This window comes from Salmo salar, chromosome ssa27 (assembly GCF_905237065.1).
Source record: "Salmo salar chromosome ssa27, Ssal_v3.1, whole genome shotgun sequence".
Lineage (NCBI taxonomy): Eukaryota > Metazoa > Chordata > Actinopteri > Salmoniformes > Salmonidae > Salmo > Salmo salar.
In genome coordinates, this window is record NC_059468.1 from 8,931,549 (window position 1) to 8,948,309 (window position 16,761).

Consider the following 16,761-nt stretch of genomic DNA (forward strand, 5'->3'; position numbering starts at 1 on the left):
GAATGGTCCCCCCCCCTCACATCAGCTCTTGAAGTATCTTGTTCATTGTCCAAAGTGGAGATTGTGGTTGAATAATTTAACAGTGGCTAATTGCAGGATTACTGCGTTGAGGCTCAGAGAAGAGTTCTTTTTTTGTTTACCAAGAGATTTCTGTTCTCCCAACCTCATTTTTTTTACAAGGAAGAAGAGATGTGTAAGAAAGGTTTGTAGTCTATCACAGTATTAACTAAAAGCCACATTTTGTGATGTAGCCTATTACAGCAGTTACATAGAAAAATAGTGTTGGCTCCATCCTGAGTCATCCATTGGTTGGGCATGCTGTTTATGGTAATTGGATTATGTTTTGATAGCCATGAATCAAATACTATCTTTCATTCAGTTAGATGGCACAGCAGAATGATTATGTGAGGTGTTGCTGCATGATTCATGGATGGTAGAAGCACTGACATATTGCAGACACTGCATTCCTCCGTTTGAGAAGAAAATGTGAATAATTTGAGCACATATTGTTGTTTTGATGGTAGAGAAAGTTAATGGACATGCACGCCGTTCTGAGCCGTGGTGTTAAAGAAACTCCACCTGTACATGTTTTATTTGTTTTTATTGTTGAACCATTTGTTAATACCTGAATCTTTTTTTCTGTCTTTTATTTTTTTTCACGTTTTGATAGGTCAGTGAAAGCAGTGTAACCCATCTGCTGTACAATAAAACAATATCATTTGTGCAAAATGTAGTTATGGGTTTTTGTAGTTGGTATGTCTTCCTAGATATTAAATTGATCAGAAATGTGCATGTGTTTATTACTAATTGGCTGGCCTCTGAACAATTTTCCAGAATTTCTCTGCTCAGCACACACACTGGATTAGTATTATTCCATGCCGACAGAGGGCATCCTAATTCCTTGTGTCCAGTCTTGATTCAAACAGATGTTTATTTGTAGCCTTGGTAGCTAAACTAACAAGATCAAGTCATTAAATCTAGGTCCAAAATGTCGGATTTTGATGAATTCGAGAGACTGTTGACTGAAAATAAGAAAGGTGAGTGTTGTTGCACATTCATCCTACATTAATGGTTAATTTTACCATCTACAGTAGCTCCAATAGATTATTTTAGCTCGCTATCATACCGGTAGCTCCCTGTCACTGCATTGCTGCTAACTAGCTTGCACAAGGCCTATAAGGTGTTTACCAAAACAATATTATGACAAGAGACTCACATGCTTGCTTGCACCTCTGCTGGCAATGTATAACAAAAGGGTACTGTTTGACACGCTATCCATACCTGAATAGCTAGCTACATCTGCAGGATTGACTAGTGACATTTTTTTATTTGGGAGCCACATTTCTTAATTGCGACCTGTCCATTACTTTTTGACTTGTGCTGCTATTAACTGCAGCACGCCGACTATCCGATAGCTTATCTAAAGGGTACTGTACCAGGACACACAACTGTACATTAATGCAATGTAGAATAAGGGAATAGTGTTACAGATATGCCTACATATCGTGCTTGCTCTGCATGTTGATGGAGTGAATTTTGAATTGCCTTTTAACTCCTCTAACGCTGTGTCTTTGTCAGTGACTCTGCCCTACTCGCTTATTCTTCCTCCCTCCCCCTTTTAGAGCGGGACAAGGAGAATCGGCACGGACGGCGCACACTGTCCCGCAGTCGCAGCCGAGAGAGGAAGAAGAGGAGCTGGGAAAGGAGGAAGAGCAGGCCGAGCCCCAGCGACAGCAAGGACCATCAACACAGGCGCAGGTGGATACCGCTGTTCAAGTATTTGAAATGAGACCCATTCCCATTTTGTGTGAATAGTTGTCAGCTTTGTGGACCATTGACTTGTTTCAACTATTTCTTTCCCCCACCTTTATGCAATAGTAAACGGAATACCCATGTTTTAACTGTCATTTCAGCACACAGACTCAAAAACAATCCCAAGAGACTGTTGTGAGGTACAGTAATACAGCGGACAGTGACTTGCATGACACCTTCAAAGTATAACTGCTAATTATGAGTCAGCTGTCCATCTGTTGGTTATGTACTGTACTTGGTGGTTGTTGAGTGTACTAACGTTAGAATTGCTTCTTAATACGAGGTCAAGGTAAGGGGAGACGACTTGGATCTGTAACTGTCTTAGAGGCTTGCTTTGAAATCCGTACTTATATTTTGGTCGATATCTCATGTCTAATTCATATACAAATGTGACCATGTAGATGCCAGGAAGATAGAGTTCTGAGAGGAATGTGTTACAACTATCCATCCAAAATGTATATTTTTTAGTATCCCTTTGATTCCCATACTTTTGTGCTATTCGTTGTCCTCTGTCCACACATTCTCTGCATTGCAAGGCTATATGTCCATCTCTCCTGTCCTGTCCCTTACTGTTTCTCTCCGGCAGTCGCTCTCCAGCTCTGCACAGAGAGAAGAAGAAAGTGAGGAAGTACTGGGATGTTCCGGCACCAGGCTTCGAGCATATCACCCCCCTGCAGTACAAGGCTATGCAGGGTCAGTTCGGCAATACTTGTCAGCTCTCACTATAATAGTGTCACATCACAGTCCGTATATTGTCTGCTCAAAAGCAAAGGCTGTTGATGTGATATTGTATGAAAGTATTCAACTCAGTCCCTCTATCACTTCATACATATACAGTACATGTCAAAAGTTTGGACACACCTACTCATTCAAGGGTTTTTCTTTATTTGTACTATTTTCTACATTGTAGAATAATAACGAAGACATCAAAACTATGAAACAACACATGGAATCATGTAGTAACCAAAAAAGTGTTAAACAAATCAAAATATATTTTATACTCTTCAAAGTAGTCACCCTTTGCCTAAGTGCAATCCAGATGGGATGGCGTATTGCAGCAGAATGCTGTGGTAGCCATGCTGGTTGAGTGTGCCTTGAATTCTAAATGAATCACCAACAGTGTCACCAGTAAAGCACCATCACACCCCCTCCATGCTTCACGGTGGGAACACACATGTGGAGATCATCCGTTCACCTACTCTGCATCTCACAGAGACACGGCTCGTCACCAAATTTGAACTCATCAGACCAAAGGACAGATCTGCACCTGTCTAATGTCCATTGCTTGTGTTTCTTGGCCTAAGCAGGTCTCTTCTTATTATTGGTGTCCTTTAGTAGTGGTTTCTTTACCGCAATTTGACCACGAAGGCCTGATTCACACAGTCTCCTCTGAACAGTTGATGTTGACATGTCTGTTACTTGAACTCTGTGAAGCATTTATTTGGGCTGCAATTTCTGAGGCTGGTAACCCTGGGTCTTCCTTTCCTGTGGCGGTCCTCATGAGAGCCAGTTTCATCATAGAGCTTGATGTTTTTTTGTGACTGCACTTGAAGAAACTTTCAAAGTTCTTGACACAACATAACTGATTGTCTCAAACGCATTAAGAAGGAAAGAAATGCCACAAAATAACTTTGATCAAGGCACACCTGTTAATTGAAATGCGTAGCCTAGTGGTTAGAGCGTTGGGCTAGTAATCAAAAGGTTGCAAGTTTGAATCCCCGAGCTGACAAGGTACAAATCTGTCGTTCTGCCCCTGAACAAGGCAGTTAACCCACTGTTCCTAGACCGTATTTGAAAATAAGAATTTGTTCTCAACTGACTTTCCTAGTTAAATAAAGGTAAAATAAATAAAGCTGGTTGAAAGCCAAGAGTGTGCAAAGCTGTCATCAAGACAAAGGGTGGCTACTTTGAAGAATCTCAAATATAAAATATATTTTGATGTGTTTAACCCTTTTTTGGTTACTACATGATTCCATATGTGTTATGTCATAGTTTTGATGTCTTCACTATTATTCTACAATGTAGAAAATAGTAAAAATAAAGAAAAATCCTTGAAAGAGTAAGTGTGTCCAAAATTTTGACTGGTGCTGTTCATAAATATATAGTCATACATAGTCATACAAAACATTAAGAACAGCTTCCTAATATTGAGTTGCACCCCCCCATGCCCTCAGAACAGCCTCAATTTGCCAGGGCATGGACTCTGCAAGGTGTCGAAAGCATTCCACAGGGATGCTGACCCATGTTGACTCCAATGCTTCCCACAGTCGGGCGCAACTTTCACTGGGGACGGGGACATGAGCCGCCTCCCCCCCCACACACATTCTGAAATAACAGTTTTATAATTGCACTGTGATACAAAATGTGGCTCCAGTGTGCTTTAGTACCATGTGGATGCCTCAGAGCGGTCCGGTAGGCTGTTTTCCGGTTTCAGACAGCTGGATTTAGGCTTGCATGGACACCACAGAACGTGCAGACAGGCTGTGTGAAGGCAAAGCTTCTGAAAGGCTGGCGTATAAGACCAGCAAGGGAGAGATGATCAGAGGCAGCTGCTGTCTGGGTTTTTTCTCTGAGTAGTAAAAGCAAGCAGAACATAAACTGGCTACTCTTTAGTTGACTAATCTAGCTGGCAAGGTTACTGCTGTTTGACCGAATTTGTTTATTTTTATTCAAAATGCTGAGCTAGTAGTGTAACTGACATGTTACGTTAACCAATGTTTAATCCCCTCTCGACTGAAATGAATGAACTACTAGCAGCTAGTTAATTGTAAAATTGATTAAACGAAACTAGATCATCAAATTTTAAAATGTTCAGGGGAGAATTCTACGGAGCTCAGTAACTAAAACAATTTCTACCATGACCTGTTCTAATTTTTGGTACTGTTAGAAGCAAATGAGAATGGGACCGTAATTGATATTTATTTACCGACCTGACTAAAAAAGAAGAGAGAAAATGGCATTTTACCCAATATGGCCTTATAAATCAGTGTATACCAGTGTTTAAGCCTACGCAAGGTCAATGTCGGCCAGCCAACAGCGCTGTAGCGATCACAATGATGTGTTAGATGTTTTATCTACACAGAATAATATATATCACATTTACATAAGTATTCAGACTCTTTAGTCAGTACTTTGCTGGAGCACCTTTGTCAGCGATTACAGCCTTGAGTCTTCTTGGGTATGACGCTACAAGCTTTGCACACCTGTATTTGGGGAGTTTCTCCCATTCTTCTCCTTAGATCCTCTCAAGCTCTGTCAGGTTGGATGGGGAGCATCGCTGCACAGATATTTTCAGGTCTCTCCAGAGATGTTCGATGGGGTTCAAGTCTGGGCTCTGGCTGGGCCACTCAAGGACATTAAGAGACTTGTCCTGAAACCACGCCTGTGTTGTCTTAGCTGTGTGCTTAGGGTCTATGTCATGTTGGAAGGTGAACCTTCGCCCTAATCTGAGGTCTTGAGTGCTATGGAGCAGGTTTTCATCAAGCATCTCTCTGTAATTTGCTCCGTTCATAGTTTCCTCGACCCTGACTAGCCTCGCAGTCCCTGCCACTGAAAAACATCCCCCAGCATGATGATGCCACCACCATGCTTCACCGTAGGGATGGTATTGGACAGGTGATGAGTGGTGCCTGGTTTCCCCCAGACGTGACGCTTGGCATTCAGGTAAAAGAGTTCAATCTTTGTTTCATCAGACCAGACAATCTTATTTCTCATGGTCTGAGAGTCCTTTAGGTGCCTTTTGGCAAATTCCAAACAGGCTGTCATGTGCCTTTTACCCAGGAGTGGCTTCCATCTGGCCACTGTACCATAAAAGCCTAATTGGTGGTTGTCCATCTCCACAGAGGAACTCTGGAGCTTTGTCAGAATGACCATCGGGTTCCTGGTCACCTCCCTGACCAAGGCCCTTCTCTGCCGATTGCATAGTTTGAATGGGCAGCCAGCTCTAGGAAGAGTCTTGGTGGTTCCAAACTTCTTCCATTTAAGAATGATGGAGGTCACTGTGTTCTTGGGGACCTTCAATGCTGCAGAAATGTTTTGGTAGCCTTCCCCAGATCTGTGCCTCGACACAATCCTGTCTCGGAGCTCTATGAACACTTCCTTTGACCTCATGGCTTGGTTTTTGCTCTGACATGCACTGTCAACAGTGGGACCTTATATAGACAGGTGTGTGCCTTTCCTAATCATGTCCAATCAATAGAATTTACCACAGGTGGACTTCAATTAAGTTGTAGAAACATCTCAAGGATGATCAATGGAAACAGGATGCACCTGAGCTCGAATTCGAGACTCATAGCAAAGAGTCTGAATACTTATGTAAATAAGGTGTGTGTGTGTATAAAATATATATATATATATATTTTATACATTTTCAGAAATAGCTAAAAACCTGTTTTCACTTTGTCATTATGGGGTATTGTGTGTAGATTAATTAGGAAAACAAAATATTTGATCAATTTTAGAACTAGGCTGTAACATAACAAAATGTGGAAAAAGTAAAGGGGTCTGAATACTTTTCGAATGCACTGTATATACAAAAGTATGTTGACACCCCTTCAAATTAGTAGATTCGGCTATTTCAGCCACATCCGTTGATGACAGGTGTATCAAATCGAGCACACAGCCATGCCATCTCCATAGACAAACATTGACTGTAGAAGGGCCTTTACTGAATTGCTCAGTGCACTAGCTGCCTCGGTCAACTAACGTCTAGGAGCAACAACAGCTCATTCACGAAGTGGTAGGCCACACAAGCTCATAGAACGGGACCTCCGAGAGTGCTGATGCGCGTAAAAATCGTCTGTCCTGGGTTGCATCACTCACTACCAAATTCCAAACTGCCTCTGGAAGCAATGTCAGCACAATAACTGTTCCTTCACGAAATGGCTGAGGAGCCACTAAGATCACCATGCGCAATGCCAAGCGTTGGCTGGTGTGGTGTAAAGCTAGCCACCATTGGACTCTGGAGCAGAACTGTAAAGTTTGGTGGTGGAGAAATAATGATCTGGGGCTGTTATCCGTAGTTTGAGCTAGGTCTCTTAGTTCCAGTGAAGGGAAATCTTAAGGCTACAATATACAATGACATTCTAGCGGATTCGGTGCTTCCAACTTTGTGGCATTCAACTTTGTAGCAGAGCCCTGACCTCAACCCCATTGAACACCTTTGGGATGAATTGTACTGCGAGCCAGGCCTAATCGCCCAACATCAGTGATCGACCTCACTAATGCTCTTGTGCCTGAATGGAAGCAAGCCCCGCAGCAATGTTCCAACATCTAGTGGAAAGCCTACCCAGAAGGGTGGCTGCAGTTATTGCAGCAAAGGACAGACCAACTCCATATTAATGCCAATGATTTTGGAATGAGATATTCGATGAGTAGGTGTCCACATACTTTTGGTCATTTAGTGTACCTACCATAGCCAGTTCAGCTCTAGCTAGCCTCTAGCCATCTGTCAGGTAGCAGTATCTAACAGCTTATGTGTGTATGGAAATGTTTTGTAGACTTTGTTTTGTCCCGTTTTAACAGAAGTAAATTTCAACCATTGTATCATTAGCTAGAGCTAGCCAAAAGTTGGGTAACGTTAGCTAGCTAGCTCACTAACCTTTGCTATTATTTTTGCCTCAATCACACTAGACCTGAATCAAATGATTAAACCAGCGGCCAAACGATTGAAGGCCGATATATTTATTCAGCGTAATGTGAGTTTTTATTAGTCAGTAAAGCAATGTAACGTTATTCAACTGTTAGTTTCCCTAGTTAATTCCCTACTTTTCACAGTGACACATTATAAACAGCTCTACAGGCTACACTGCCATGGTGTACAGTCAGTACACAACACTATGCTCATCATATCCCAGCAGGGTCAGGCAGCCAGGGAAGACCAGTCTACGGAGCTTAGGTGAATTTTGCAATCAGTGAATGGATACAAAATTCCATCTTGAGTTGATGGGTAGGCTACAGTCTGGGAATAATGGTCATTTCAATTATTGAACCATTGATTCTATTCTTGGATAATATAATGTATAAATGTACACCAAGGTAATTCTTTGTCATGCCTCATCTGAGCAGGATCAGATGGTGACGGGTCTCAGCAGGGTCAGGCAGCCAGGGAAGACCAGTCTGTGACAGTGCTGAGGAGAACTTTTGCAGATGCAACACTTTATTCTCTCTGTGCAGCAAACACTGGACAAGTAAGAAGCTTCAAAGATTTAAACTATTTTAAGGCAGTCTGACAAACATTTCCAAACTGTATCGAGGGTTTTCCCCGATGATGCAAAACAGGTCAAACAAAAATGCGAGGAAGACCTGGGAGACACTATTGATGATGATAAATGGATACAGATGTGTTTGAATGCCCAGTCATGTTCATATAATCTCAGACATAAATTATTGCAGTTTATGATCATCCATATAACATATTATTTGCCAGTTAAATGGAATATCATGCACTCAGATTTGTCATTCTTCTGCTGGAGGTGTAAAACACAAACGGGGGCATATTTGCATATATCATGGTCTTGTGAAGGCTGGCTGAATTCTGTCAAAGACTATGTTCTTTTATCTCAGCATGTCTACTGATTCTCACTATTTGTTTGCTTATAAATGTTGATACTGGAGACTGTTATCAGACGAAACTGTAACCTAGCATTTATAGAGGCTAAGACATGCATTGCCATTAATTGGAAGGTTGGTTATCCTCCGATAATGTCACATTGGAAGATATGCAGCACTAGATTTGATTTATTTCAAGATTAAGGGTATACTGTGCAACTTTCATAAGGTCTGGATTCCTTATGGAATACTGTACAAGAAAAGGAGTCTATTGAAAACCTATTTCGTCAATCCCTAGCTTCTGGGCTGCTCAGTCCTGGCCCTGGGGGTCTGCCGTACTGTTGGTTGTCACACTGGTCTTGGCCTAACACACCTGAAACCAGTAATGGATGTTTCACTAAGATTCTAAAGCTGAGTTGGGTGTATTGGTTTCAGGCGCTGCAGGGCCATGGGCCCCTAGGGGGCAGGACGGGGTGACCCAGCTATATTGTGTGCAAGTAAAAATATCTCTACAGTACTATTAGGCCTATGATACGAATGATATGAGGGATGTACTGTTTCTGTGTGAATGTGTAGGAGGTGTATGTGTGTTTTTATTAAATGTTTGATTTCCAAACCTTTCCCTTGAGACATAAAAGATGGGAAGGAAGTTGTGTTGGGGAGAGAGTTTAGTTATTGATTAGACTGGTGAGGGTTGGGGGTGCAGGCGACTCGGGCTGGCTGGGTGGTCCGGCTGAAATTTGATATAGAGGATATCTTAATAAAAAGTATTTTGTACTTTATTTGTAAGAATTTGTTAGGCTATTGGTTAGATATGCAATTCAATATTGATTATTGATCTATATTGAACAAAAATATAAATGCAACATGTAAAGTGTTGGTCCCATGAAATAAAAGATCCCAGAAATGTTCCATACGCACCAAAAGCGTATTTCTCTAAAATGTTGTGTACAAATTTGTTTACATCCCTGTTAGTGAGCATTTCAACTTTTTCAAGATAATCCATCCACCTGACAGGTGTGGCATATCAAGAAGCTGATTAAACAACATGATCATTACACAGGTGAACCTTGTACTGGGGCCAATAAAAAGACACTCTAAAATGTGCAGTTTTGTCACAAGTTGTGCCCGTGCCCACAGTTGTGTCAGGTTGGCTGGATGTCCTTTGGATGGTGGACCATTCTTGATACACATGGGAAACTGTTGAGCATGAAAACCCACCAGCGTTGCCGTTCTTGACACAAACCGGTGCGCCTGGCACCTACTACCATACCTCGTTCAAAGGCACTTAAATCTTTTTTGTCTTGGCCATTCACCCTCTAAATGGCACACATACACAATCCATGTCTCAAGGCTTAAAAATCCTTCTTTAACCTGTCTCCTCATACCTCATAGCTTTCACCCTGGAGTCACCTGATCAGTCTACGTCATGGAAAGAGCAGGTGTTCAGTATTTCTTCTCCGTTGGGAGTCATATCTAACGTGAGTCCATGTTCCTTTCTCAGCTGCTGGCCAGATCCCAGCCACGGCCCTACTGCCCACCAAGATAACTCCAGAGGGGCTGGCCTCCACCCACACTTCTGTACCTGTGGTGGGCAGCCAAATGACCAGGCAGGCCAGGAGGCTCTACGTTGGCAACATACCTTTCGGAATCACAGAGGTAGGTAATAGAGAACTGCTATCCATTCCACACGACTGTGTTGTACATAAGGCCTAAAATACAGTTAAAGACTAACGCCACAACCCTATGAGATATGGGTAGTAAAACTCTGCATTTCATCGTAGCTACTGTGCCATAGCATCAGCCTGGTCGAGAGCCTTCTACATCTGCCTTCCCCACTGCAAAATGTATAGTAAGTGACTCTTTCGTGTGATCGTCCATGTTGTGTCAATAGGAGGCCGTGATGGATTTCTTCAATGCCCAGATGCTCCTCGGCGGTCTTACCCAGGCCCCTGGCAACCCTGTTCTAGCTGTGCAGATAAACCAGGACAAGAACTTTGCCTTCCTCGAGGTGTGCTCAACTAAAATTTATTTAATATAAAAACAAAATAGCATGAAATAGATCATGGACGGCAGTTATCAGCTAACTTGCATTGCCCTGTAAGTTTCCTTCCTGACTGCTGAAGTTTTGTTGACTTCTGCATTCTTCTGCAATAGCACGTCATAATGTTGACCTTCTCTCTACCTGTTCCTCTTCCAGTTCCGCTCGGTGGACGAGACGACCCAGGCCATGGCCTTTGACGGCATCATCTTCCAGGGTCAGAGCCTGAAGATCAGACGGCCTCACGACTACCAGCCCCTTCCCGGCATGAGTGAGAGCCCCAGTGTCTATGTACCAGGTGGGTCTTTCCATAGGACATCCACGGCTTGTTGACCCTGTCGAATCCTCTGATTTCAATTCAAATGTACTTAACCCTATTTCTCACTGTTGCTTGGATTAGGAGTGGTTTCGACCGTGGTGCCAGACTCAGCCCACAAACTCTTCATCGGTGGCTTGCCAAATTATCTCAATGATGATCAGGTCAGACCTTTCTAGCTCGTTGAAGTCCTTCTTTCTAAGTCTCTAGCATGATCAATAAATGTTATGCTACTGTTTTATTTAAGGTTGAGAAGAATTTGATTCAGTTCCAACAATGTTACCTGATAGAGCAATCTGTTTTCCTGTATTCACACCCTGCCTTCGTCACCTAGGTAAAAGAGCTATTGATCTCCTTTGGCCCTCTGAAGGCCTTCAACCTGGTCAAAGACAGCGCCACGGCCCTCTCCAAGGGCTACGCCTTCTGTGAATATGTGGACGTCAATTTGAATGACCAAGTCAGTGTCAGATATTGTACCTGTAATGCTGTGCGCAATCTTGTTATAGACTTGAGGTTAACATAAGGTCATAGACTCTTGGGCTGCATGTCAATAGTCCAAAGTGGCTACCCTGTGTTTCTTCTTTCATCTGCACTGATCTGCTATACCTGGCCAAGTGAAAGCAAATCTCATAATAGTCTTCTGCCATATTGCTTTCACCTATCCAGCCTTTGCAGATCAGTGTTGTTGTAGGAAAGGAGGTGAGAATAGGAAGCACATTTTGAGTGGAAAGATGGCAGCAAATCCCAAACTCCTTCTATAATTAAAATGTCTATATTGCCAAGAATGAACTTTTATACTTCCATGATCCCTCTTTCACCACCAGCAGGATACTGGGATAGGCTACATTCTTTACTTGCTAGATTCATTTGGAAGAGTAAAGGCTAGTCAGTTGTACACCTGAATGCATTCAACTGAAATGTGTTTTCCACATTTAACCCCTCTGAACACCCTCGTATTATGTTTTCTACACTTCAGCGTGAAAAATGTGCAGGTTGCCAAAACCTCCCAAATTTCTAATGATATTTTTTGGCTTTGATTTTACGCCCTCTGTACTCATGGTTAAATCCTGCTACAGCTGTATCTTGGCCCCCCCTAGAGGATAAACAAGTTGCCCCTCACAGACTCCAAGACATAATCAATTCTGATATCCCGCTCAAACATTGCAAATTCAAATTTGGACCTATCATCTCACAACTTATTTCAGTCTGGTGCCTGGTTGGTAACCATACCAAAACCAACCTCACTATCCTCACCTTCCTTTATTTCACAACCATGCTCTCCACCTGGGTGGTCGTCCTCTCTTTTCATCAATGGTCTGAAAGAGGGATTCCTACTATCTCAGATATCACTGAAGGCTACTATCTGTGTGCATTTCAAGACCTCCAGAAGCAATTTAACTTACCTGGTACTTTCTTTTTCGTTTATTTACAACTCCGTTCTGCTTTGTGCGCATATGTTCCTTTGGGAGGCACGAATGGTCTGTCCACCCTATTCACAAATGATTTATTCATATTAGTACACAGGGACTGGTCTCTAAATGACATTCTCTGCTACTTAAAATGACTCACAAACCAATCCCTTCCCTAGCATCATGGAAGAAAGAACTTTCCGTATGTAGTACTGTGACTAATTGGACTAGAGTTTGGTCCAACATATCAATTTCATCAAGAGACCCCAACCACCAATTTATACATTACAATTTTGCCCATCGAACGTACTGTACACCATGCAAACTATTTAAGATGAAAGCTAGACAAACCCCAAATTGCTCATTGTGCCCTCCGGGGGCTCCTGGAAAATTGTTTCATATGGTTTGGGAGTGCCCAGTGGTTTTACATTTCTGGAGTTGTGTTTCATCCTGTCTTTCTGACATAATGAGTAGAAATGTACCATGTTCACTATTTTATTGTTAAATGATGACACTAGACCTATCTGTCAAACAGCATTGTATTTGGCTGGCAGCCTCCTCATTCTTTAAACAGTCAGCAGTGGCTGCTATCATTCATGGCTATTATTGACATGGAAATATCTGTAGGACTGTAGGCATGCATGGGGCGAGTGAAAGAAACATATTTGCTCTTTCATCAACGTTATGACTCTGTAAAAAGACTGCTATCTAACTTCGGGTTCGGGAAGTCCTGTGGGTGGGATGGGAACTGTTTGTCTTGTTCGGTCTGGTCACTTGTTTTTCTGTCCATGTGTACCTGTTTTGTGTACCTTTTATTACAAATAATTTTTAAAAAACCATTTGATCACTGTTCTAACTCTGTTTGCTGTCTCAGGCCATTGCAGGGTTGAATGGGATGCAGTTGGGGGACAAGAAGCTCCTGGTCCAGAGAGCCAGTGTTGGGGCCAAGAACGCAGCTCTGGTGAGTACCAGAGATGATAGACTACCACTTTACAAATGGATGGTGTTCAATATAAGACAGAGATGGGGGGAAAATGAGTGATATTTTGGGGTAAGTTAGGACCTAACTATCCCCTCTGTTTGAAATGTTCTCTCCCATTTTGTGCCTTACTGAACACAAGCCTTCTTCAATCCACCTCCGCTGACCTAAAACATCAAGCTCTGTTTCATTTCAGGACAATCCAGAGCTGATTAAGGAATTAACTAAGCATATGCACCACTGGAAAGTAGACAGTATTATGACAAAAACAAGTTGGCAATTGAATAATAACTGTTTCATTTAAAAAATTAAAAAATCTTCCATTTCCTTCTGTGTTTTTACACCATAAACATTCTAAAACGTTTTCTAAAAGTATCTCATGTTCTTTCAACCTTCCCAATAACCAACACCTCTCCCCACCCCCACCCTTCCCCACCCCTCCCCTCACCAGACAGGTATGAACCAGACCCCGGTGACCCTCCAAGTGCCAGGCCTGATGCCCACCTCCATGGCCTTGCTGGGTGGCCTGCCCACTGAGGTGCTCTGCCTGATGAACATGGTGGCTGTGGAGGAGCTGCTGGATGACGAGGAGTACGAGGAGATCGTGGAGGACGTCCGCGGTGAGTGCAGCAAGTACGGTCAGGTGAAGAGCATCGAGATCCCCCGGCCTGTGGATGGCCTGGAGGTCCCAGGCACTGGGAAGGTGAGGAGGGGGAGGGGAATAGGGGTACCTGGGTATTAGGATGGGATAGGGCATGGGGTGTTTGTTGCAGTGTTTTGAGGAGAGTTTGTGTTGTTGTTTCAAAGTGAATTTGTTCAGTTCAGGTGAAATTATTGAATCTCCTTGGGGAAATGTGTCTTTTGCCTCCCATCAAACAAGCATAGCAATTCATAACTTATCACTCTTGCCTAGGCTTGTGGTAATAGTTTCCAATGCAATAATCCCTTTGTGTGTGTGTGTGTAAACATGTATCATAGTTGATTGCTGTAGAATTACATTTAACATGGTTGTCTGGTTCCATACAGAATGGCCATACACCCACTTTCCTATCCTTTCTTTCTTTCCCTCTCTCTCCCTCCCTCAGATCTTTGTGGAGTTCATGACCCTGTTTGACTCCCAGAAGGCCATGCAGGCGCTGACAGGCAGGAAGTTTGCCAACAGGATGGTGGTGACCAAGTATTGTGACCCAGACGCCTACCACCGCCGAGACTTCTGGTAGACCTGAGAACCAGAGAGAGGGAGAGAAGCAGAGTTTCATGTTATTTATGTAATGATATGAATATTTATGAGCATCACAACACTCAACTTTTTGCACTTTTTTAGAGGAGGCGTAGAAAGTTCATTTAAGGCCACTTATCACTGTAAAATCAGCAGAATTGGTTGAAGTATTACTTTTGTCCTCGTCGCTTATAATTATATGATTTCATTCAATGAATCAAGTTCAATCATGATTTTAACCATTTTATTTTGTCCATGCCTGAGCTTCAGGTACCAGTTGTTTATTGTTACACCAAATGACCAAAAGTATGTGAACACCTGCTCATCGAACATCTCATTCCAAAATCATGGGCATTAATATGGAGTTGTTCCCCCCTTTGCTGCAATAACAACCTCCACTCTTCTGGGAAGGCTTTCCACTATTTGTTGGAACATTTCTGCGGGGACTTGCCCCAAGAGCATTAGTGAGGTCAAGGCACTGATGTTGGGCGATTAGGCCTGGCTCGCAGTCGGCGTTTAATTTAATCTCAAAGGTGTTCAATGGGGTTAAGGGTCAGGGCTCTGCGCAGGCCAGTCAAGTTCTTCCACACCGATCTCAACAAACCATTTCTGTTTGGACCTTGCTTTGTGCATACGGGCATTGTCATGCTGAAACAGAAAAAGGCCTTCCTCAAACTGTTGCCACAAAGTTGGAAGCACAGAATCGTTTTGAATGCCATTGTATGCTGTAGCGTTAAGATTTACCTTCACTGGAACTAAGGGGTTTAGCCCGAACCATGAAAAACAGCCCCAGATCATTATTTCTCCTCCACCTAACTTTGCAGTTGGCATTATGCATTGGGCAGGTAGCGTTCTCCTGGCATCCACCAAACCCAGATTCGTCCGTCCGACTGCCAGATGGTGAAGCATGATTCATCACTCCAGAGAACTTGTTTCCACTGCTCCAGAGTCTAATGGTGGCGATCTTTACACCACTCCAGCCGACGCTTTGCATTGCGCATGGTGATGTTAGGCTTGTGTGTGACTGCTCAGCCATGGAAACCCATTTCATGAAGCTCCCGACAAACAGTTCTTGTTCTGACGTTGCTTCCAGAAGCAGTTTGGAACTCGGTAGAGAGTGTTGGACACAACCGAGGACAGACGATCTTTACGCGCTATGTGATTCAGCACTTGGGCGGTACCATTCTGTCAGCTTGTGTGGCCTACCACTTCGCGTGTGAGCAGTTGTTGCTCCTAGACGTTTCCACTTCACAATAACAGAACTTACAGTTGACCGGGGCAGCTCTAGCAGGGCATAAATTTGATTAACTGACTTGTTGGAAAGGTGGCATCCTATGACGGTGCCCCACTGAAAGTGACTGAGCTCTTCAGTAAGGCCATTCTTCTGCCAATGTTTGTCTATGGAGATTGCATGGCTGTGTGCTTGATTTTATAAACTTGTCAGCAACTAGTGTGGCTGAAATAGCCAAATCCACAAATTTGAAGGGGTGTCCATATATATACAATTTTCAGAACATCAACGCCACTAATCGTGAAGTCTGACTCATGTCTGAGGGGACATGCAAATACTGTAAGTGTGTGTGTCTACATTTAACTTATCATCACCACCCTCTTTTGATAACAAAATGTCTGAAAATGATGTAATGTTTTGACTTTGTGGCTCTGGCACCAATTCTCAGTGGGCAACCCCCATTCCACAAGAAACAATATAGTATATTAACAGGAAATACCTGATGAACCAGGCCAGATTCTGTAATAGAAGGCTCTCACCCAATCAGAGGTACTGTGACTGCCTCTGAAATTGATACCGCTGGGTCGTGTTCATTAGGGCACACCGTAGCAAAATGTTTTGCAACAGAAAACAAATGTGTATTTCTTATTGGAAAAGTTCAGATCTCTCTGTTTTCTTCAGTTTGGTGCCTAATGAACATGACCCTGAACTCTCCCCGCCCACAGCTTCCCTCTCTCTCTCTCTCTCTCTCCTTAGAAAATCTGCTATACAGCTAAAAGCCTTTTTCAGAGTTATCACTGCCCTGCCTCGACCCTTGGTTGGTTTTGTAAAACATTATTGGCATTGACTTACAATCACTAGGTAATGTTATTTATTATTTCACTGTAAAATCATATCTGCTGTATTTTTGTATTATGTTATTATATGTTTCAATTGTAAGTTTCTATTTAACCCAGTTGAGCTCTCATGGCTTTGCCTCAAAGTGAGATCTCTTTAGGACCCAAAGAGGCATGTGGATCTGCACGTGTGAGGCTTTCTGATGGGTGACATGAATTCAGGTTTATGACAGGCGAGACAATATAAAAGTTAAGATAATGTAGATAATTTGTATGTGTGGGTAGGCTCTATGAAACAATATGAATCAATTACATACCCCTTTCTTCCACTTCCACTCCTCTTTCCTATTTAATCGTTTTCATTGTCTA

At 42.7% G+C, this 16,761-nt stretch overlaps 1 protein-coding gene across 3 annotated transcripts; it reads left to right on the forward strand.

Annotated features, from left to right (window-relative positions):
* The first annotated feature begins 913 nt into the window (after positions 1 to 913).
* LOC106588451 (splicing factor U2AF 65 kDa subunit) lies at positions 914 to 14,837 on the forward strand. Of its 3 annotated transcripts, none has more exons than XM_014177468.2 (12): positions 914 to 1,037; positions 1,623 to 1,758; positions 1,914 to 1,952; positions 2,399 to 2,505; positions 9,866 to 10,020; positions 10,256 to 10,372; positions 10,562 to 10,700; positions 10,803 to 10,882; positions 11,053 to 11,175; positions 13,002 to 13,088; positions 13,558 to 13,726; positions 14,192 to 14,837. In XM_014177468.2, the coding sequence occupies exons 1-12, from the start codon at positions 989 to 991 to the stop codon at positions 14,218 to 14,220; spliced, it is 1,230 nt and encodes a 409-aa protein (XP_014032943.1). In that variant the 5' UTR covers positions 914 to 988; the 3' UTR covers positions 14,221 to 14,837. The 3 variants fall into 3 exon arrangements, with proteins under 3 accessions (XP_014032943.1, XP_014032940.1, XP_014032941.1); XM_014177465.2 differs by having other exon boundaries at positions 13,558 to 13,809; positions 14,192 to 14,830; XM_014177466.2 differs by lacking the exon at positions 1,914 to 1,952 and having other exon boundaries at positions 13,558 to 13,809; positions 14,192 to 14,831.
* The last annotated feature ends 1,924 nt before the right edge of the window (positions 14,838 to 16,761 follow it).

Excerpts from the sequence above, each read along its gene's own strand:
- LOC106588451 (XM_014177465.2), top strand. The coding sequence starts at position 989 with ATGTCGGATTTTGATGAATTCGAGAGACTGTTGACTGAAAATAAGAAA. Across the intron at positions 2,506-9,865 it reads GCAGTACAAGGCTATGCAGG|CTGCTGGCCAGATCCCAGCC; the intron begins GTCAGTTCGGCA and ends TTCCTTTCTCAG. Across the intron at positions 10,373-10,561 it reads AGAACTTTGCCTTCCTCGAG|TTCCGCTCGGTGGACGAGAC; the intron begins GTGTGCTCAACT and ends TTCCTCTTCCAG.